Here is a 22,625-nt window from a genome sequence, read left to right on the forward strand (position 1 = left end):
GGTATGTGTAATTTTTTTTAAAGAATAAAAATGATTTGGGTAAATGATATTGATATATATGAGTGTATGTATAATTTTTCAAAAAATAAGAATAAATAAACATAATTATTAAAAGGTATGGATGTAATTATTCCTTTATTTTCATTTCTAAAAATATTTTATACACATCTTTTGTATATAATATTAAAAGACCAAAATACGTCCAAGAAAAATTCATTACACAACACAACAACTAACACTGAATAATACAAAACATACAAACGCAGAATTATTATGTAGTGATTGGTCATATCACAGTGAAAATGAAGTCATCACAGCGAGTCACTAGGCCCCATCCCTCTCCCACAAACTCTCTGTATAAATCTTCTCTCATCACACTGCATTAGCCCATCCTTCACTCAGCACCACTGCAAAAATTTCTCTACTCTTCTTCCATCTTCTTGCCCTTTGAATTTTCTTGATTTTCTCGCTTCCAAGATGGAGAGCAAAGAGGAGGATGTGAATGTAGGTGCCAACAAGTTCTCGGAGAGGCAGCCGATCGGGACGGCGGCGCAGAGCCAGGACAAGGACTACAGGGAACCGCCACCGGAGCCGCTTTTCGTGCCCAGTGAGCTGACGTCGTGGTCCTTCTACAGAGCTGGGATTGCTGAGTTCATTGCCACTTTTCTGTTTCTGTATGTGAGCATTTTGACGGTTATGGGGGTTAACAAGTCTGACTCCAAGTGTTCGACAGTCGGAATTCAGGGAATTGCTTGGGCTTTTGGTGGAATGATCTTTGCCCTTGTTTACTGCACTGCTGGAATTTCAGGTGAGTTTTAACTAAGGAAGTTTTTGACTGATCGTATTGATGTACTGTCTTTGTGCATTGATTGATGAACCGTATTTGATGTTATGCAGGTGGACACATCAACCCTGCTGTGACGTTCGGGCTATTCTTGGCGAGAAAGTTGTCGTTGACGAGGGCGTTGTTCTACATGGTGATGCAGTGCCTGGGAGCCATCTGCGGGGCTGGTGTGGTGAAGGGGTTCGGCAAGACCCTCTACCAGACCAAGGGCGGTGGTGCCAACGTGGTTGCACACGGCTACACCAAGGGCGACGGCCTTGGTGCCGAAATTGTTGGTACTTTTGTTCTTGTTTACACTGTCTTCTCTGCTACTGATGCCAAGCGCAGCGCTAGAGACTCCCACGTCCCTGTAAGTACTAAGTAGAGTAATCTTTGTAGTTTTCCTTGATGACATATATCAGCTAAGATTAGTAAATTCCGTTTCAAAGAATGGGGATTGATGATCGAATGGGTGATTGAATGTGTTTTTTCAGATATTGGCACCATTGCCTATTGGGTTTGCCGTGTTCTTGGTGCACTTGGCGACCATCCCTATTACCGGCACTGGTATTAACCCTGCACGGAGTCTTGGTGCAGCCATCATCTACAACAAGGATCATGCCTGGGACGATCATGTAAGCTAATAATTTGACTTCTTTTTCATTTGAATTTCACCATCACCAAATTAGAAGAGAACCAGATATCAATATATGAAAGAAATCTGCCTAAAAATTATATATAGTTCTTAAAAACTTGTTCTTACTATGTGAGTATGATGATATTGTTGCAGTGGATATTCTGGGTCGGACCGTTCATCGGGGCAGCACTTGCAGCTCTATATCACCAGGTGGTGATCAGGGCCATCCCCTTCAAGTCCAAGTGATTCCTATTTCAACTACATGAAAGCAATCCCTTCTGCTCCTCATGAGCATATTGTTATCATTTCATGAAGATGAAGACTTGAAAGTCCTGTTGTGTTTTTCTATTCCCCTGTTGTTCGGATTGTGACTTTGTTGTATGTATATTAATCTTCTATTTGATAGATGCCAATTATGTGATGGGGCAATGCTCATCAGTAGATGGTATTTTACTTCTTGAATGAAAGTCAAACAAAGGACTAGGTTGGCTTTGGTATGATTGTAACTGGCTGTGCAATGAGAAGTTATAATAATAGCACAATGCTCATACCTACCATCTCTTTGTGCGCATATTACACCTGCACCTTCTATATATATATATATATATATATTTGTTGATGGGAAAACAAATATCATTAAGGTGGCAAATCTAACCTGATCAAGTCACAAGCAGGAAATGGAAGTAAGGTAGTGCCTTCATCTCTGCCAACAGCATGACGAGCGTACAACTATATTACTAGTTCTACAAACTTCGGAAAAGAGCAAGACACAAAACTAGAAGAAAGCAATGAAACGTACTTACAACTGATTGGTTCTTTGCTGATACTTGTTGTTCTATTTGAGTATTTTCTGTGTTGTTTATGTAATTGTACCTAAATGTATTCCTTGGAGGTTACTTATTCATATGGTTGACGTTGTGGCCAATGTTTGTTTGAATACTTTCTGGTGGGGTAATTATTTAAATAATATAAAAAAAAATTACAAAAGTAACGCTGGTGTGAATTTGTTAAAGAATTAGGTGGCACCGCGATTTGCAACCGCGGTGCCTGCCATTTTTATTAAAAAAAAATAAAAATTTTAGAGGCACCGCGATTTCGTATCGCGGTGCCTCTTTTTATTTGAAAAAAAAATAAAAATTTAGTGGCCATTTTCTAGAGTTATTAATTTTTTATTAAAAAATTATATTAATATAAATTTTTTAAATATATTAATAATAATATAACGAATAGCGATTTAAAATCGTGACTCAATTAAAAAATTATTTTTTTTAAATGAAAAGTCCAAGTCGCAATTCGAAAGTGCGACTCCAAGTTGCGATTTTTTTTGTACAGTTTTAAAAAATATAATAAGTATACAATTATTCTTGACAATCCAATACTGTCACATTGAATTGTGTAGAAGAATTTCCGGAATTACACAAATACCGTTTGTATTTTTTTTTCTCTTTAATTAAATTTTGAATAATTGATTATATAATTTTATTTAATTATATATAATTAACATATTAAAGTTACAGTTGTATTAATTAACATATTTAATTTATAATTTTGTTTAATTAAAATTATATTAATTTAAAAAATTATAATTAAGTGTACAAATATAATAATATATATTTTTTGTACAGTTGTAAAAAATATAATGAAATATAAAATTATTCTTGACAACCCGATACCGGCACATCTGATTGTGTAGAAGAATTTTCGAAATATTTCTATGAATATTCTATCAATTTATCGTTACTATATAATTTAATTAAGCAACAATACATATAATTACGTATTTAGTTAAATATAACAAATCTAATAATTTAGTTAACCAACTATATTATTTTTATATCAAATGTGATGTTTAATTGAACATTAATATAAATAGCCAAAATCATAAAATACTCCGGTTAAATAATACATCACTCAATATAAACTATATTTAATAAAAAGACTAATTAAATAATATACGAGATGGATTGGGCACAAATGCGTGCAAGACAACAATCCCAACAAAGAAATTTTTCTACACAATCAGATGTGCCGGTATCGAGTTGTTAAGAATAATTGTATACTTCATGGTATTTTTTACAACTATACAAAAAAATTGCGACTCATTATATTATTATTAATATATTTAAAAAATTTATATTAATATAATTTTTTTTATAATAAAAAAATTAATAACTCTAGAAAATGGCCATTGAATTTTTATTTTTTCAAATAAAAAAAGGCACCGCGATACGAAATCGCGATGCCTCTAAAATTTTATTTTTTTTAATAAAAATGGCAGGCACCGCAGTTGCAAATCGCCGTGCCGCCTAATTCTTTAACAAATTTACAGCAGCGTTACTTTTGTAATATATTTTTTTTAATATTATTTAAATAATTACCCCCTTTCTGGTTTTGTTTCTAATGTTGCCTGATCGTTTGCTGTTGTAGTCAATAGCTTTTTTTTGCAAGTTTTTCTAACCCCTTTCACAGGTTCAACGGCTGCTATAGCCATACAGACAAGATCTCCACGCTCATACTAATGTTCATTTATTTATCCTTTTGGAACATTAAATACATTCTGACTTGGCTCCTCTGTACAGATTTATTTGAAGGTACTGTGTGATCCACGATGTGGTGGGATAACAAGAACCTTTTTGACTCGCCATAATTTTTTTTGAACTTGTTCGTGTCTTTTGTTTTAAGGGAGCAGTACTCCTTGTTTAATATTGCTCTATTTGTAAGAGGGTAGTACTCCTTGTTTATAACTTTCTAGAAATTATAGGGAAGTAGCTCTTCCCGCTGTAACTCTTTTTATGCACCTTAATATAGAATTGGGGAACTCCGAAAAACTCCCCCTACCTCTAGGTGGTTAGCCTAGAAAAAAAAAAGAAAGAAAAGAAAACGATGAAACGTTATAGACAATTGTTGAGAAAATGTGGCCCAGGACCTTTTTTGGTAGGTCCAGCCCAAATCCACCTTAATCCATTATTGGATGGCTTGGCCCATTACCCACCCCTTTGGCCCGACCTACTCCTCATTCGACTCGGTTCTTTGCCTAATTAAAAGGATCTCTCACTCTCTCTTACTGCAGAATGAAAACCCTAATCAAACTATGTTGCCGCTTCGTCTCTCCCTCCTTCTCTCGATTTTCTCCACCGCCGCCTTCTTCTCTCTCCGATATCAATATTCACCTATATATACCTCCGATAGTTTTTTGGTAAATAATAACCCGGATAAAAAAACCCCTTCTCCCTATTCTCGATCGAAAGTTTTTTGTGAATTGATTTCTTGGTGAAATCTAAGTGAATTATCCTTTGTGGTATTAGCCAAAGTAACCATAGTAGTTGCCGGCGTTTGGCGAGTTTGGGCTTCCTCCTTCATAGATCTGGCTCCCTGAGCCATTAGTCTCTCTTTTATGTTTTGTTCTTTTGATTTAGTTCTTTAATTATAATTGTGTGATTTATTATTGTATTATTGATTTGTAATATTTAGGTTTTTGGAACCCATCATTTTTTTGTAATGGTTTGATTAGGGTCTCGATTTTTTTTGGGCTCATCACTGCTGGAAGAAGTTTCCAATAGTGGTATCAGAGCCACTCGATTCTGATTTTCTCCAATTGCATTTTGGTAAGATCTAAATCTTATCCCTTTTATTTTTTTCAGCTGAAATATTACTGTGGGGTAAATTCTTTGGTGCAAATAATTTTTCTGTTTTGTGGATCCATTTTATTGTACGTTGTGTGGGGAGAATAATATGTTATCTAATTTTTTTGAAAATCTTGAGATTTTTTGCTGCATGGAATCTGTTTCAGGTTAGTGTTTAAAATTTACGACATTTTCTGAAATTTTTCTGCAATATCTATTCTCTCGAAATTATTTTCTAAAAATTATTTCTGCAAAATATATATTGAAGTCCGTTTTGTGCGAAAAATAGTTTAGTGAATTTTTTCGAAAAAATCTGATATTCCTTAGTACTGTGTTTATTCTGCTATGTGCGATCGCTTCAATCTTGCTATCTTTCTTGAGTGCTTTTTTGTGAAAAATAGCTTAGTGTGAAAATAATTTAGTTTTGGCCATTTTTTTGAAAAACTGATATTAACCGCTTTAGTGCGAAAAATAGCTCAGTGTTGATTAGTATTTGAAAAATCTTAAATTTTTCCGCTGTGTGCGAACACTTTTTTGGTGTGTACAAAAGTTATTTAATGCTTAGTGCATAAAAAGTACTGCTTAGTGAATCTAATTCAATCTTCTTTGTGGTTAGTGCATTATTGCTAGTTTTCTGCTCAGTGCATAGTGCAAATATCCTTACCACGTTTATTGCTTAGTGCATGTTTTCTTTTTGGATATTGTTGCTAGTGCATTACTATTGTTATTATTGTTCTATTGATCTGCTGGAAAATAATATTTCTTATTAGTGTGATTATGTACTGCTTTGTGCATTATTCTTACTGCTTATTATTTTCAGCCTAAGACCAAAACCCTTGCTAATTTTCTCACCTAGTCGAGCCCTTGAGGCTAACGGGTATCTGGTTGAGATTTAGGTAAATCTGTTGATATTAATTTGTTGAAAATATTCTGTATCAATTGTTACCTCCTGCTTTGATTAATATTGATCCTGCATTGTGGATTCTCCTGTTTATTTATTACTATTATTTTCTGCATTTATGGCTTTTATTGGATCTGTTGGACATTTTTGGATTTACTGCATTGATAGTAACTTTTTACTGAAAATTGGTATTTCTATGTTTTCTGCCAAAAGCTTTTTAAAAAATAATGGTTGGTTATCATTTGCAACCTTTTGATGGTACATCTAACTTTTTATTTGGCAACAGGAAATAGAAGGTATTTGAATTCAATAGAAGGTTTTCAAAGCTATTGATGAAAACTATTCAAAAAATATTTTTGAAAAAAAGAAAATTAAAAATGGTGAATATGCTTATTCTTCTATAATTCTAAATCTTTCAGACACTGTTTTAGGAAAAGTTGAAAAATAAAATTCTACAAAAAAATTTATGGAGAAGATTAAAAGAAGTTTATACTGAAACATCTTTACCAAGTAAGTTATTTTTACATGTTGTTTCGATACAAACTGAATTTATTTAAAAATATTGGAAAAAATTATGGATGACTTCACAAAATTAATCCAGGATGTTAAACTAATAGGAGATAAAAAATATTATTGATTATTCTCCCATTATTTTACTAAATACAATACCTGATAACTATAGTGATGTTAAAGCTGCAATAAAATATGATAGAGATAATGTCAGTCTAGACACTGTAGTTAAGGGATTAAAAAGTAAAAAAATAGACTTTAAAACTAGTAAACATAGTCAGGACTAGAATGAGGTTAATTATGTTAGGGGAAGATCTAAAAATAGAGATTCAGACTATAAACATAGAAGACATAGTCAAGATAGAAGTTTCTAAGTCTAAGACTAGGGGTTCCCTCTTTTGGGTCTTGGTTCAAGGTGGGAGAATGTTGAGAAAATGTGGCCCAGTACCTTTTCTGGTAGGCCCTGCCCAAATTCGCCCCAATCTATTAATAGATGGCTTGGCCCATTACCCGCCCCATTAGCCCAACCCACTCCTCACGCAACCCAGTTCTTTGCCTAATTAAAAGGGTCTCTCGCTCTCTCTTGCTGTAAAATGAAAACCCTAGTCAAACTATATTGTTGCCTCGTCTCTCCCTCTTTCTACTCTTGATTTTCTCCACGCTTCCTTCCTATCTCCAATATCAGTGTTCCTCACTTATATATATCTTTGGTGGTTTTCTGGCAAATAATAACTCAGATAAAAGATTTCCTTTCTCCCTATTCTAGATTGAAAGTTTTTTGTGAATTGATTTTTTGGTGAAATCTAAATGAGTGGTCCTTGCTGGACAAAGCCTTTGTGGTATTGGCCAAAGCAACCGTAATGGTTGCTGGCGTTTGGAGGGTTTGGGTTTTCCCCTTCACGGATTTGGCTCCTCCAGCCATTAATCTCTCTTTTCTATTTTGTTCTCCATTACTGATTTAGTTCTGTAGTTATAATTGTATTATTGATTTGTAATATTCAAATTTATGATAATCCATCATTTTTCTGTAATAATTTGATTAGGATTTCAGTTTTTCTTGGGCTCATCACGGGATAAATTCCCAACAACAATCAATATTTGAAGAATGTTCCAGTGAAGGCTAAAGCTGGGATTAGAGAGCGGCACAATTCGGTTCTGGCTAAATCGTTAAGGCCCGTTGGGTAGCATTTTTGCGTTCAGTTGAAAGAGTTGTATGTAGTTAGATTGCTGGCCACGCAAGAAAATGCCCATCAGAATCAGAAGCAATTACTCCTACTTCGAAGTCCTGGTAGTCAGTTTGGGGAATGAAAACTAGAAAACCATCCTTTAATATCCCATTTTAAAAAGGACTCTCAACTTGTTCATAATAGAGCAACATTCAATATATTAATGAAATTCAAGCTCATAGTCGGTAAAATCATGTAATTTCAACTTCCTCAATTGAAAGCATTGTAGACATGAAAGTAGATAAATATTGGATATACGAAGAATTGAACCATCAATCTTATTTCAATAATTATGAGGTTTGAAGCCCCCAAATTATTACATTTAATTAAAGTGCGGGCGGTGGTCGCCGCTCTATTTTCATAATCATTTAATCATTTATCCACAAACCTGTGGACCTCGTTTTGCCAGATAATGGCAGAAGAACACGCAGCCACCTTCAACCACAACCAAACGTCGTTTTCCTCCGGAACGCACACCCAAGAAATATTCACACACACATCACACAGTACTCAATACAGAACATATAAACCCAGAATTATTATAGAGTGGTCGGTCATATCACAGTGAAGTTGAAGTCATCACAGCGAGTCTCTAGGCCCCATCCCTCTCCTACCTACCATCTCTCTGTATAAATCTTCTCTCATCACACTGCATTAGCCATTCCATCACTCAGCACCACAGCCAAATTTCTCTACTCTTCTTCCATTTTCTTGCCCTTTGAATTTTCTTGATTTTCTCGCTTACGAGATGGAGAGCAAAGAGGAGGATGTGAATCTGGGTGCCAACAAGTTCTCGGAGAGGCAGCCGATCGGGACGGCGGCGCAGAGCCAGGACAAGGACTACACGGAACCACCACCGGAGCCGCTTTTCGTGCCCAGTGAGCTGACGTCGTGGTCCTTCTACAGAGCTGGGATTGCTGAGTTCATTGCCACTTTTCTGTTTCTGTATGTGAGCATTCTGACTGTTATGGGGGTTAACAAGTCTGACTCCAAGTGTTCGACAGTCGGAATTCAGGGAATTGCTTGGGCGTTTGGTGGAATGATCTTTGCCCTTGTTTACTGCACTGCTGGAATTTCAGGTGAGTTTTAACTAAGTTTGTTTTTGACTGATCGATTCATGTACTGTATTTGTGCATTGATTGATGAACCGTATTTGATGTTATGCAGGTGGACACATCAACCCTGCTGTGACGTTCGGGCTATTCTTGGCGAGAAAGTTGTCGTTGACGAGGGCGTTGTTCTACATGGTGATGCAGTGCCTGGGAGCCATCTGCGGGGCTGGTGTGGTGAAGGGGTTCGGCAAGACCCTCTACCAGACCAAGGGCGGTGGTGCCAACGTGGTTGCACACGGCTACACCAAGGGCGACGGCCTTGGTGCCGAAATTGTTGGTACTTTTGTTCTTGTTTACACTGTCTTCTCTGCTACTGATGCCAAGCGCAGCGCTAGAGACTCCCACGTCCCTGTAAGTATAGCACTCGTTCCAGTTTTTTGATGACATATATTGGCTAAGACTAGTTAATTCCATTTCAAGAATGGGAATTGATGATTGAAGGGGTGATTGAATGTGTATTTTCAGATATTGGCACCATTGCCTATTGGGTTTGCCGTGTTCTTGGTGCACTTGGCGACCATCCCTATTACCGGCACCGGTATTAACCCTGCACGGAGTCTTGGTGCAGCCATCATCTACAACAAGGATCATGCCTGGGATGATCATGTAAGCTAATAATTTGACTTATTTCATAACTTTCCCATTCATTTGACTTTCACCATCACCGAAGAAGAGAACCAGATATCAACATGGTGAAAGAAATCTGCCAAAAAATGTTGTATAGCTCTTGAAAACTAGTTCTTACTATCTGAATATGGTGATATTATTGCAGTGGATATTCTGGGTCGGACCGTTCATCGGGGCAGCACTTGCAGCTCTATACCACCAGGTGGTGATCAGGGCCATCCCCTTCAAGTCCAAGTGATTATCCTATATTCCACTACATGAAAGCAATCCCTTCTGCTCATCATGAGCATACTGTTATGATCATTTCATGAAGATGAAGACGTGAAAAGTTCTGTTGTATTTTTCTATTTCCCTATTGTTTGGCTTGTGATTTTGTTGTCTGTATATGAATCTTATCCATGTGAGATGCCAATTATGTGATGGGGCAATGCTGTCGTCAAAGAGTGTTTTTTAATCAAAGTTCAACAGAAGAGTAGGTTGGCTTTGGTGTCATTGTAAATGAGAGATTGTTGTAATAAAATAAATTATAGCACAATGCTCATTAATTAATTATAGCTACCATCTCAGTTATGCGAATATTACACCTGCACTGTCCGTATTTTGCTCTTAACCATATAGAGGCTATATATAATATTCGCCCAATTAGTCTGAGCAATGAAAATTTGAATATATATATATATATATATATGTGTGTGTGTGTGTGTGTGTGTGTATTCCAGTATAAATTGTTTGTTTTTACTTTTTTCTTAGGTATTTTTTTTACTAAAATGCCCTTTTTATTTTTATTTTGTATTTTTTAATAATTTAAATTGAAATATTAAATTATGTTTAATTTATTTAATATTAAATATTAAATTAAATTATATTTAAATTTAAATAATTTTATAATTGTTAAATCTAAAATTATTTTTAATTAATTAAATATATATTTAATTACAATTATTATTATTATTATTATTATTCATAATTAGCTAAAATATATTTTAATTAATATAAATCTAAAATTATTTTTAATTAACTAAAATATTTAATTATTAAAATTATTTAAAATATTCTTAATTAACTAAAATATATTTTAATTAATATAATTAAAATTAATTAAAAAAATTTTTAAAAAAAAGAAACTAATTTGCCCCTTTTTGGCCAAAAACTTGAACTTAGAAACATGTTTCCGGCGCCGTCCGGACGAGTTTCCGACAGCCAATAGTACTATTCAAATCCTTTCTTCAAGATGAATATTTTCACATTAATTTGAGTTTTAGTCAATCGAAAAGACTGGGCTTAAGTCATGATTGTCGAACTTGTTTGCCGTCAATTCATTGCCGATCGGTCAAATCTGGGTCTCAAACCACCACCATCAGACTCGTGTTTTCAAGACGATTCCAACGAGGCCGACCTCACTCAATTTGACAAAAAACTTACAAAGATAGGAAGATTTTAAGAAATTGCGCCCCCACGATGGAGATGGTGGTAGGGGGCAGCGGGGCTAAGGGGGTGGGGTGGGGTAGTTAGTTTTTTTTATTAAATATATAATAACATATTTTTTAAATTTTAAGTTATTTATATATAATATAAGTAATAATTTGTTGAATCTAAACCTTTTATCTTTTTAAAATCTAACGGTTGAGATTAATGATTAGATCAACGATCAACATTTGATAAAAGAAGATCTAACAGTCATTAAAATAAGAAATAATATATATTAAGCAAACGTATAACAGTAGTTGGATTTAACAGAAAGGTGGCAATTATGTTGAGTTTTATAAAACACAGGGGGGCTTTTAATCTATTCTCATAAAAGGAGAGTTTTTTTTTTGCAGATTTTTTAAAATACATGGATTTATGCATTTTATCCTTTCTTATTTTGATGATTGTTGGTGAAGGATCAATACAAGCCTGACACGTAAGTAAGCAATGAAAGAGGATAAATAAAATATTAAACGGGATTGAATCCCATATCAACTGGATTGTTCATGCACTTGCACATCAACTAGTTGATGCAAGTCAAAGAGAATGCATCTCTTTGAAAGAGTTGAGGGTCCTAGCTTCAAGAAGCTCACCTCCAACAAAATTCCTTGATTGTTCGCACAATAGCAAAAAAATGCTCTCTCTAACAAGTCCATGCAAAGTACCAATTTGTGTCTCTTTGAGTCTTCCTAGAAACTCAAGAGGGTCAAATTAGAACAACTCTTCTATATATGAAGCAAAGTATTCTGGGAATTTTTAGAAGGATGCAAGAGCAAATACTCTTGAGGAAGAAAAGAGAAGTAGGAGAGGTAGAGAAGCAAATGAAGACACACCAAAGGCCAAGAGCTTGCTAATACCAAACACTCCCTCTATTTATAGAGGAGTGACTTACTTCAAGTCAAGGGAGTGGGTAAGCATCCATCATGCCTTAGCTAAACCCTAGTCGAATGTCTTTATTATATGGTAGGACCTTGTGGTCCTTTGAGGATTCCTTAGGGTTTAACCACATTTTGAATTAAATATATTGATTTTTATTAGTAATTATTTGATCAAACCAATTAATTTCAAATCCGCATCAAATCCTAGTTCAATTCTTCATCTTGAGATTAATTAATCCAATTAATCATTCTAAATCTCAATATTTAATTAATTTATTTAATTAACACTTTGAATTTTTTATTTGATGATACCCCTAGAACCTTTCCTCTAAGCCCAAAGAATAAGGTAATGGGCCCCATCAAGGCATACCAGCGGGCATAGCCCTACTGGAACACGAGCAAGGTAACAAAGCCCATAACTTGCATTAGCATTACTAACTTGATAGACCCAAGAATTAAGTCAAAACCAACAAACTCGATTAGCATACAATAGGGAGGACACGCCATACAGGTTGTTGATACATTAAAACACGTCATAGTAAAAATTCTCCAATTAACTCCAAGAGACTCGATTGTAATTAAATCTAGTAAACAAGTAACTGAATCTTGGAATACTCGAAAAGACTGGACAAAACTCCATCCAATGGTCATATATTCGTCTAGATAAGTTTAAATGTTGAAATTCTTATTTTGTTGTGTAGCTAATATGTGCAACTATCCAATGGTATTGGATTCATCCCAACTACCTTTCGAGGGAAGCACTTGCCTCCCTACTGCAGTAGTCTTTGTTGTTCCACCTCCAAGCAAGCATTAGGGGATCTGCATGCCCTCACTCCACCTTTCGACCTTGCAGTCGTGCCTGCTGCTGGCAACTTTCTCTTCCATAAGCAACTTCGAGAGTGCATTGTGGAGACCATCAATTCAACACTCAGAGTTCCCACACCAGTGGAGAGAGAGACAGTCTTTCCAGTAGGTCAGAAGCGTGGCACTAGGTGATCTAGAAACCAACGAGCAAGTTCCTATTATTTTTCAGCAGGAAGTCTGGAACCTGCTAAGCTTGCCTGCGAAGAGGTAGTTGCCCAAGAGCCCCCTGAGAGCTAGTATTCTCTCATTAAAAAGATGGTGAAGTTTCACTAAGATGTAAGGAGGGAAACCCCTCTCTTGGAATGTGGTATTCCCTTCAATGCTGACATCATTATAGAGGAACTCCATGCTCATTTCAAGGCAGCCTCTCATCTGCCTCCCTTACAAGGACAATATCGACCTTGCTGAGCACATTCGTAAGTAAGTTTGAGAACATAGCATTGCTGCACAAGTAAAAACCATTTGAATTCTACTATCATTGCTTGTAAGATCATCATTTCTACCGGGCCTATTTTGCTTATAAGATAATCTTTTCTACCGGGCCTACTTTGCTTGCAAGGAATGTGCGACTCAAAATATGGAAAGTGAATAGTTGATTTCTTTGATAATGTATAACTCTACATGTGCTTTGTTCTTCACCTTCTTTTTTGAATCACAGAAGAACCTATTCAAATATTTATATTGCCTTGTAAGCATGACTGACATTATAATAATCAAACACAACTATATATATCTTATTTAATAGGTACCTCTCAAATGGGTACATCTACTTGTATTGCACGACACCTCCTAGATGAGCCTCGTATGACAGGTGAACAACGAGTTGCTTCATTAAGTTGAAGAAAACTGAAGAAAATAATTTTTCGAGGTTGCACAGGATGGCAACAACACTACCTTCTAACACCTCAGGTTCGGTGATATCTAGCATGGTCAAGTATAAGACTTAGAATAGAAGGTTCACCTCCGTTAATGCGCTCCACTCATGCTCTAGAACCATATCAAGGAAGGCAATCGGGATCAATTTCTGCATAAATACTTGATATGTGTAGCTCTTCATGCCGTGCATCCTCAACTCCGTCATGTCAATGCACCGAGCAACGTTAGATGCATACTCATCAAGAAATCTCATACAATGAATCCACTCTAGGAGTAGTAGATGAGTCGAGTCGGCTTGCGAGGTTTGATTTTAAGCTCGACTCTAGCTTGAGCTCGGTATACTTTGTTCATAAGCTCACGGGCGAGCGAGCTTTTTGATATGCAATACTATATCAACTTTAATATTCAAAATTAACCATATATTATAATTATTTATTCATATATTTTAATTTGAGATAATTTGAAACTATGGTACTTTTATTTATATATTTAATCACTATACAAAAATAAGCTTAATCAACAATTAGTAGGTTTTAATATTTCTTTTATAAATAATTATTTAATATGACTCATATAAATTTTATTTTAGATTTAAAAATGCATGTGTAATCTCTTATACTTCTTTAAACTAACAAGTCCTGACAGTTAACTTATATATTTTTATATCTATTTGTGAGTATATTTTTATACCAAGATTCATCTTATGGAACTTATTTATTACTTATAAACTTATTTCAAAATGTGATAATTCTCATGAATTAATCTAAAGATAATTAATAATAATAATACTGATGGTTGAACAATTTAATTATTTTTATTGTTATATTATATATTTATAATGAAACCAATCACTATTTTTGTACTTTAATTTAAAGTATTCGTCTATTAATTTTTATTTTGTATATAATGAGATCAACCTCTTTTAGAAAATAACTTATGTTTATTTCTTTATTAATATTAATACTATACAAAATTATAACAATTAGTATTTTTATAATTTTTCTGTACTTTTACTAATTATATTACTACTAAACTAATTAGTAGTTTATATTTATAACAATATATTAAAATATTGTATCATATATTTAATATTTTTTTATAATTAATATAATACTATTTAATGTTATTTATTTATTATAATAAAACTTTATTAAATTTGTAGAAAACTTGAACTCTGGCTCAAGCTCGATGGGAATCGAGCTGACGAGCTTGAGCTTGAACTGTAAAAAGGAAATTGAAGCTCGAGCTTGAGCCCACAAAAAATGGTCAAGCTGGAGCCTTGTTAATTTACTCCCCTAATCCACTCACATACCTTCCTCTTCTACTCCCTGCGTCAGGGTATATCCGTTTTAGGCATAACTTTTGATCTTCGTTTGTCCACATTAAGCTTCGACTGATTATATATGATTTTTAAGTCCTTCCATACATTTAGATTCTTCTATATTTTCTCCTTTATGCCCATCACAGTGTTGAATATGTTGTCAAACACATTCTTCTCAATGTGCATGACATCAAGATTGTGGTGTATCAGATGCGTTGCCCAGTACGAAAGATCTCATAAGATGTTTTTCTTCATCCACTTGAGGTCACTACCGCTAGTGGGAGTGTCAAAAGTTGTTCAGCTGCAAGACTCAACTCTACCACATAATCGCTGATCTGCTCTCCGTTCAGTCTCGACCGTGCAATCTTCCTTTCCACCCGATTTTAAGTGAAGGCCCCGACGATACTGTATATGCTCGCAAATCAAAGAGAGATTTGAGAGTGCATGTGGGTTAATAATTTAAGAGAGTGAGAAAGAATGAAATGTAACAACATGCCACACATATATATAAGATTTTTGGAACGATTGTTGGAGCGGCAAAAAGTAGCTGTTATAATATATAGTAGTTAGGGCGTTGAACGCATTTTTGAAACGATTTTTATATCATATTGCAGCTGAACAAAAAAATCGTTACACTGCTAATTAATACAACTTGTAACGGCTCCAAACCGTTCCAAAACTGTAACAATTTTTCATACACTATTGGAACGGAAGTTTTAGTATTCAACATTTTCGTTCTAAATCAAAGGTGGTCATCTAATATGTATTCCAAATTTGTAACGGTCTCATTTTGGAACAATTTACGAACATATATCTACTATTAAAATGGGTCTTGTAATAATACATTACCCATTACAAAAATACGATAATTCAACATAAGAACTACATGACGATAGCATGGATGTTCCGTTATGGTATTAAAAAGATCATTACAATTTGGAACAAACAATATATATTCCAAAATTTCTGCTCCAAACCACGTGTTTTTTGTACTGGAGTTACTCGTTGAATTTATTAAAATAAAAAAGCCTATTTTTAAAATATAAGGGAAGGTTTCTAGCTATTTAGCAAAAATAAGAGATAAAAACGGAGTTTAGACAAGAGAATGCCATTAAGGTGCCAGTGCAATATGCGCATAATAGAGATGGTAGGTATGAGCATTGTGCGATTATTATAAGTTCACCTCATTCAACAGCCATTTACAATCATACAAATCCAACCTACTCCGTTGTTGGACTTTCATTCAAGAAAAATACCATCTTCTGATGAGCATTGCCCCATCACATAATTGGCATTCTAACAAATATAAGATTAATATACATACAACAAAGCCATAAACCAAAAACTGAAATAGAAAATACAACAGGACTTTCATGTCACAATGCCCACATGCTCATGATGAGCAAAAGGGATTGCTTTCATGTAGTGGGAATAGGATAATCACTTGGACTTGAAGGGGATGGCCCTGATCACCACCTGATGGTATAAGGCTGCAAGTGCTGCCCCGATGAACGGTCCGACCCAGAATATCCACTGCAATAATATCACCATATTCAGATAGTAAGAACTAGTTTTCAAGAGCTATACATAATTTTTTGGCAGAGTTCTTTCACCATATTGATATCTGGTTGTCTTCTTTGGTGATGGTGAAAGTCAAATGAATGGGAAAGTTATGAAGTAAGTCAAATTATTAGCTTACATGATCATCCCAGGCATGATCCTTGTTGTAGATGATGGCTGCACCAAGACTCCGTGCAGGGTTAATACCAGTGCCGGTAATAGGGATGGTCGCCAAGTGCACCAAGAACACGGCAAACCCAATAGGCAATGGTGCCAATATCTGAAAAACACATTCAATCACCCCTTCAATCATCAATTCCCATTCTTGAAATGGAATTAACTAGTCTTAGCCAATATATGTCATCAAAGAAAACTGGAACGAGTGCTATACTTACAGGGACGTGGGAGTCTCTAGCGCTGCGCTTGGCATCAGTAGCAGAGAAGACAGTGTAAACAAGAACAAAAGTACCAACAATTTCGGCACCAAGGCCGTCGCCCTTGGTGTAGCCGTGTGCAACCACGTTGGCACCACCGCCCTTGGTCTGGTAGAGGGTCTTGCCGAACCCCTTCACCACACCAGCCCCGCAGATGGCTCCCAGGCACTGCATCACCATGTAGAACAACGCCCTCGTCAACGACAACTTTCTCGCCAAGAATAGCCCAAACGTCACAGCAGGGTTGATGTGTCCACCTGCATAACATCAAATACGGTTCATCAATCAATGCACAAATACAGTACATGAATCGATCAGTCAAAAACTTACTTAGTTAAAACTCACCTGAAATTCCAGCAGTGCAGTAAACAAGGGCAAAGATCATTCCACCAAACGCCCAAGCAATTCCCTGAATTCCGACTGTCGAACACTTGGAGTCAGACTTGCTAACCCCCATAACAGTCAGAATGCTCACATACAGAAACAGAAAAGTGGCAATGAACTCAGCAATCCCAGCTCTGTAGAAGGACCACGACGTCAGCTCACTGGGCACGAAAAGCGGCTCCGGTGGCGGTTCCCTGTAGTCCTTGTCCTGGCTCTGCGCCGCCGTCCCGATCGGCTGCCTCTCCGAGAACTTGTTGGCTCCTACATTCACATCCTCCTCTTTGCTCTCCATCTTGGAAGCGAAAAATCAAGAAAATTCAAAGGGCAAGAAGATGGAAGAAGAGTAGAGAAATTTTTGCTGTGGTGCTGAGTGAAGGATGGGCCAATGCAGTGTGATGAGAGAAGATTTATACAGAGAGTTTGTGGGAGAGGGATGGGGCCTAGTGACTCGCTGTGATGACTTCATTTTCACTGTGATATGACCGACCACTCTATAATAATTCTGGGTTTATATGTTCTGTAGTGAGTACTGTGTGTTGTGTGTGTGAATATTTCTTGGATGTGCATTCCGGAGGAAAACGACGTTTGGTTGTGGTTGAGGGTGGCTGGATGTTCTTCTGCCATTATCTGGCAAAATGAGGTCCACAGGTTTGTTGATAAATGATTAAATGATTATGAAAATAGAGCGGCGACCACCGCCCACACTTAAGATTAAATGGAATAATTTTGTGGCTTCAAACCTCATAATTGTTGGAGTAAGATTGATGTTTCAATTCTTCATATTTCCAATATTTATCTACTTTGATGTCAACGATACATTCAAATGACAGAGTTGAAATTATGACTTTACATGTTACTAGCTTAAATTCCATCAATATATTGAATGTTCTACTATAATAATATACCATCTTTTTATGCATTGACTTTTCACCTGAAACAAACAAACCTTTAGATGCAATAATTTAAACAATCAAAAGTGAATATCTCCACAAAACGTACATCATCTTTTACTATTGGGTAATTATATGCTTCCTCACTAGCCTACTAAGTGAAGATGAATAATACTAGTTCAGTAAAAAAATATTTATTTTACCTGCAATAAATTTATAATAAATCATTCAATAATAAAATTAAATTTTTATTCATTTTTTTTCCCTAATGTCAACAAAATTCTATAAATTGTACTAATATATCAATCTATTTATTAGAAAAAAATAAATATTAAAAATATCAAATGTATTTCTCAAACCATATCAGATCTATATATGAACATCATACCTCAAGAGATGACTGTGTAGTTATCCATTACTTTTTAATATTCAATTAATAGTACGGTTTTTGTTACTGCCTGATGATATCCTCAAATACTAATTTATGAATCTTTAAACTCGCAATAATGGGATCTCAATCAATTCCCCACAGCAAACCGATGCTTATTCCCCAGGAGTAAATGAAAATGAGAACAAAAGAAAGTTAGTAGTTTTACTCAAAATTGCTCAGATCCAGATCACAAAATAAAATTTTCGGGTTGGAGTACAGCACCAATAAAATGCAGGTAACGTACAACAATAGAAAAAAATATATAGATGAGCTACTACATTGGAGGGAGTCCCACAGAAGCAAAACCGGAGTCTACTACAGGATCTGCGCAGCCGTATTCAGCTTTTCAGCTAAGCTGAGTTGTGTTCTTGTAATACTAGACAAATAAAGTAACAGAAGTTGGTCCTGCAAGAAGTAGAAAGTTGGGGTGAGTTGAGATTTTCATGAAGAACTCACCTCTATCACGAAGCAAGAACGGTAACCAGCTGAAAATATAAATAGAAAAGCCACTTTGATGTCAAAATCGCATGGTTCCTTTCTTCATTCATCTCTTACAAGTTTAATCACCCAACTTTAAAGTTTCTGCGTTATTTTAAGCTGTCCTATTTTGTTGATATGAAATCCTGATGATAGCCAACATTGTTGTCATGATCATTCGAAGGATAAATCAAGCTACTTCTGTAAAGTGACAAATCAAAGGAATCTGCTTCAACTCATATATGCAGCACTGTCGCCCCTCTTTTCTAGAGATAGCATAATTTTATACAATCTTGCGATTTTGTATTCAAGAAATTGTTTTTCTAGATACAAGAAAGATGGATTTCATTTAATAGGACTGCTCAATTTTTGCTATCTCTTAAGAGGTAGGATGTTACAGGTAGAGAAAATATGTTGTTTTCAAGATAATGGTCCTCTTCTTTACTTCTTTCAATCAACTTATGTTTCTTTTTAGATGGTTTAAGATCTCCAAGCTAGACAGGAACGCATAAGAGAGAAACATCTAAGCAGACTTCAGTTTTGGTAAAACTGAACCTGGAAAAGGTGGGAGCGGCAACTAGTATTTGCTTAAAAGTAATTTCAACAGTTTCATATTGGAAGCTGGATAGAAATAGTATATACCTGCAGACTATCATTCATTAGCTTATCAAAAGCATGTGGTGATAGTTTCGGGAGGGATGTTACGGTGTTAGATATAAATCTTCCAATTTTATTGTCAGGGGCAACACGCCCTTCCTGAAATGTAAAAAGAAAGCAAGTCAAGATGATATAGAAGGTTCGTAAGATGGATAGGAAGAGTTTCTAGATATCTACTCACCACAACATCATCTACATATTTGTAAACATCATCTATAAGAGCAAGCAAGCGTTCCATTGAGGCTTCCATCCCCTCAAGATCACTGGGAAGCTTGTCTACATTTGTTGGCTTAAGTACATCAACTACACATACAAAACCAAGTTCAATATGAGTGTATAGAAACTAGTTACCAGAACATGCAATACTGATATATTCAACCTAAAACCCTGTTGAGGTAGCCTGAGCAGCAACGTGATAAATCACTTGCAAAACAAGAAACAAATAAGACTCCACCTAATGGATCCAACAACAAGCTAAAATACCAAATAATTTGTCTTCTGTGCTCTGTGCATGGCTTAGCAGTTAATTGCACATGCACCATTCTAAAGCACTAAAATAGGATAGGTCTAAGAAACCGATCACTCGTTTCATTCCACTTCAACTCAGATTCCACCATACATTCAGAGAAAGAATCTTCAAAATAGAAAGCTTTGTGCAGCGACAAGGTCAAAATTTAGCCAGATGACCCATGGTCCCAGATAATCAATTAGGCCAACAAAAACAAAAACCACAAATACATCTAAGCTGAACCACAAATCGTTGTTGAGTGCTGTAGAATATAACCTAACCACAAAAGTCAGACCTCATCTTTTATTCCCCTACAACATAGAACCCTGCAAGTGGATTGTCATGTCATGCATGGTCACGTCTGTATGCTCATGCATATGATCAAGAATACACATAGCATATAAACAATAACGACTAACTTTAGTGAAGTAAAAATCACATCAATAAGCATCTCATTAAACTACAAGGCCAGATCGATACATACATCCAATCTGCTCTGCCTCAACCATACGTAAGTCCAACGGAATTTCTTGAAATTGTGCAGCAAGTTGTAAATCCCCAAGAGACAGACTAACAGAGATAAAGGCCTTTATTGCAGCATTTCCGCTTCTGAATTCAGTATCAACAGTCAAATGAATAGGATTGCTAACTTCTCTAGAGTAAAACTCATGGATCAAAGCACTGCCACCGGTGACTGTACCAGTTGAAAACCTATCAAAATATACATGTGCATAAGATCATAATCAACTTCACAAAATTAAGAAATTATTTGAACTCCATGAGATCAGACAAGCCATGTATTCTCAGTAATCATTTGTTTTCCTCACTGACTTAAGTTGGTAGAAATAAATTAAAGCAAGGGCCTGGGGGATGGAACCATGAGCAATGCAGACATAAATTTGAAAGATTGCAGCAAGCACAAACAATCTTCATGAACTGGAATCCATACGCAAAGAACAATAATGCATCTCAGGAAATTAACAGTAGTAAAAGTTTTACTTCATGACACATCACCATACAAAGTTGTAAAAATGAAAAGGAAAGGAAATAGCCTAAGAAACCAAAAATTACCATCCAACAATGACTTCCTTCGGGTTCACCTTCTGGTGTGATGACAACATATTGTGATGATAATCGATATCCAATGCAACCTAAATCCAAATCAAATTAAGTATGTAAGTGACAAGCAAAGAAAGAAACATTTTCACCATTCAATTGTAACAAACCAAATAAATACCATTTTATAACAAACCAACAACAATCAAACCACCCAATATGAGAGAAACTACAGAAACAAAGAGCAATGTTCAGTTACTGAATCCAACAATTAATTTTGAACTCCAACAGAGCATGCTCACAGTAAGTAACTACATTGGAACAGTTCATAAAAACTCAGAAAAGAATAGCAACTGAAAAAACAACACAATTAGAAAAAATAACAGTAGTCAAACTTACTTCAAAATCTAAAAAAAAGAAAAAGAAAATCTCGTTTACCTGATCGGAAGATTCATTGTGAGGAACGGCATAAGAGTTGCGAATATCAACAGTTCCGTCAGGCAACACCGATCCGAGGAGTGTGCCGATTACGCGCTCGGCTTGGTCCGGTCGCCTCACATAGCAATCGCAGATGTTGAATATGACCAGAGGATGAACCCTAGCCGACACGCTCGTTGGTGATGGTACGAACTGCAGCACCGTTTGTTCGTTGGAACCCATTGTTTCAACGATGCTGTGCAGAGAGAGAGAGAGAGCGAGCGAAGAGAGCGAGATCCTAGGGTTTATGAATGAGGAATGGAATTGGGGCAGAGATGTTGGACTTAATATGAAATGGGCCTGAAATGGTTTGGACTTTGGACACTCAATATTTCATACATAAGGTGTTGGATAACATTGCTATGGAATGTAGGGTCCAATATTCTAATACCTGAAAATACCGAAATGCCCCTGAATATTAGATATATGGGATGATTACACTATCTCTCCCTAAAGTTCGGTGTAATTACACATAAACTTTAATAGTTTAAAAAATTACATCTATTATTCTTGATAGAACCCTCCATCAGCTAAAATTCACTGAATTTGATGATATTAACGAAAAATAAATAATATAAATCCATATTTATCCTAAATTGATTTATTATCGACTTATTGTAGGTAAAATAAATCTTTTTTTGACAAAATTATCTTATAAGAGAGAAATGTACCTCCTCATATGCATTTTTTTGTGCAAAAGTATAAAAGTAGTTTAGTTAAAAAAAATCATTTAACCTATAATAAGTTATTAATAAGCTAATCAGGGTAAATATAGAATTTCATTCAAATTTTTGCTAATAACATCAAATGGGGGAATTTTTTTTCTAATGAATGGATCTATTTATTAGAGGAAAATAAATCTCAAGAGTACTAGATGTAATTTTTCA

At 35.4% G+C, this 22,625-nt stretch overlaps 4 protein-coding genes across 4 annotated transcripts; 2 read left to right on the forward strand and 2 right to left on the reverse strand.

Moving 5' to 3' along the window:
• Positions 1 to 389: 389 nt before the first annotated feature.
• Positions 390 to 2,017, forward strand: LOC105160901 (aquaporin PIP1-2-like). Its single transcript, XM_011078419.3, has 4 exons — positions 390 to 808; positions 898 to 1,193; positions 1,318 to 1,458; positions 1,614 to 2,017. Exons 1-4 carry the CDS (start codon positions 478 to 480, stop codon positions 1,704 to 1,706), a joined length of 861 nt encoding a protein of 286 aa, XP_011076721.1. The 5' UTR covers positions 390 to 477; the 3' UTR covers positions 1,707 to 2,017.
• A 6,305-nt stretch (positions 2,018 to 8,322) lies between these two features.
• On the forward strand, positions 8,323 to 10,013 carry LOC105160903 (aquaporin PIP1-2-like). Its single transcript, XM_011078420.3, has 4 exons — positions 8,323 to 8,799; positions 8,888 to 9,183; positions 9,298 to 9,438; positions 9,605 to 10,013. The coding sequence occupies exons 1-4, from the start codon at positions 8,469 to 8,471 to the stop codon at positions 9,695 to 9,697; spliced, it is 861 nt and encodes a 286-aa protein (XP_011076722.1). The 5' UTR covers positions 8,323 to 8,468; the 3' UTR covers positions 9,698 to 10,013.
• Positions 10,014 to 16,017: 6,004 nt separating this feature from the next.
• On the reverse strand, positions 16,018 to 17,631 carry LOC105160904 (aquaporin PIP1-2-like). Its single transcript, XM_011078421.3, has 4 exons — positions 17,205 to 17,631; positions 16,821 to 17,116; positions 16,565 to 16,705; positions 16,018 to 16,398 (listed from the first exon to the last, which is right to left on the reverse strand). The coding sequence occupies exons 1-4, from the start codon at positions 17,533 to 17,535 to the stop codon at positions 16,306 to 16,308; spliced, it is 861 nt and encodes a 286-aa protein (XP_011076723.1). The 5' UTR covers positions 17,536 to 17,631; the 3' UTR covers positions 16,018 to 16,305.
• Positions 17,632 to 18,700: 1,069 nt separating this feature from the next.
• Positions 18,701 to 22,004, reverse strand: LOC105160905 (eukaryotic translation initiation factor 3 subunit F). The gene is made up of 6 exons (XM_011078422.3): positions 21,700 to 22,004; positions 21,277 to 21,356; positions 20,690 to 20,916; positions 19,879 to 20,000; positions 19,683 to 19,796; positions 18,701 to 18,968 (listed from the first exon to the last, which is right to left on the reverse strand). The coding sequence occupies exons 1-6, from the start codon at positions 21,919 to 21,921 to the stop codon at positions 18,879 to 18,881; spliced, it is 855 nt and encodes a 284-aa protein (XP_011076724.1). The 5' UTR covers positions 21,922 to 22,004; the 3' UTR covers positions 18,701 to 18,878.
• Between the last annotated feature and the right edge of the window lie 621 nt (positions 22,005 to 22,625).

This window comes from Sesamum indicum, linkage group LG4, assembly GCF_026168435.1.
Source record: "Sesamum indicum cultivar Baizhima isolate 11 linkage group LG4, ASM2616843v1, whole genome shotgun sequence".
Taxonomy (NCBI): domain Eukaryota; kingdom Viridiplantae; phylum Streptophyta; class Magnoliopsida; order Lamiales; family Pedaliaceae; genus Sesamum; species Sesamum indicum.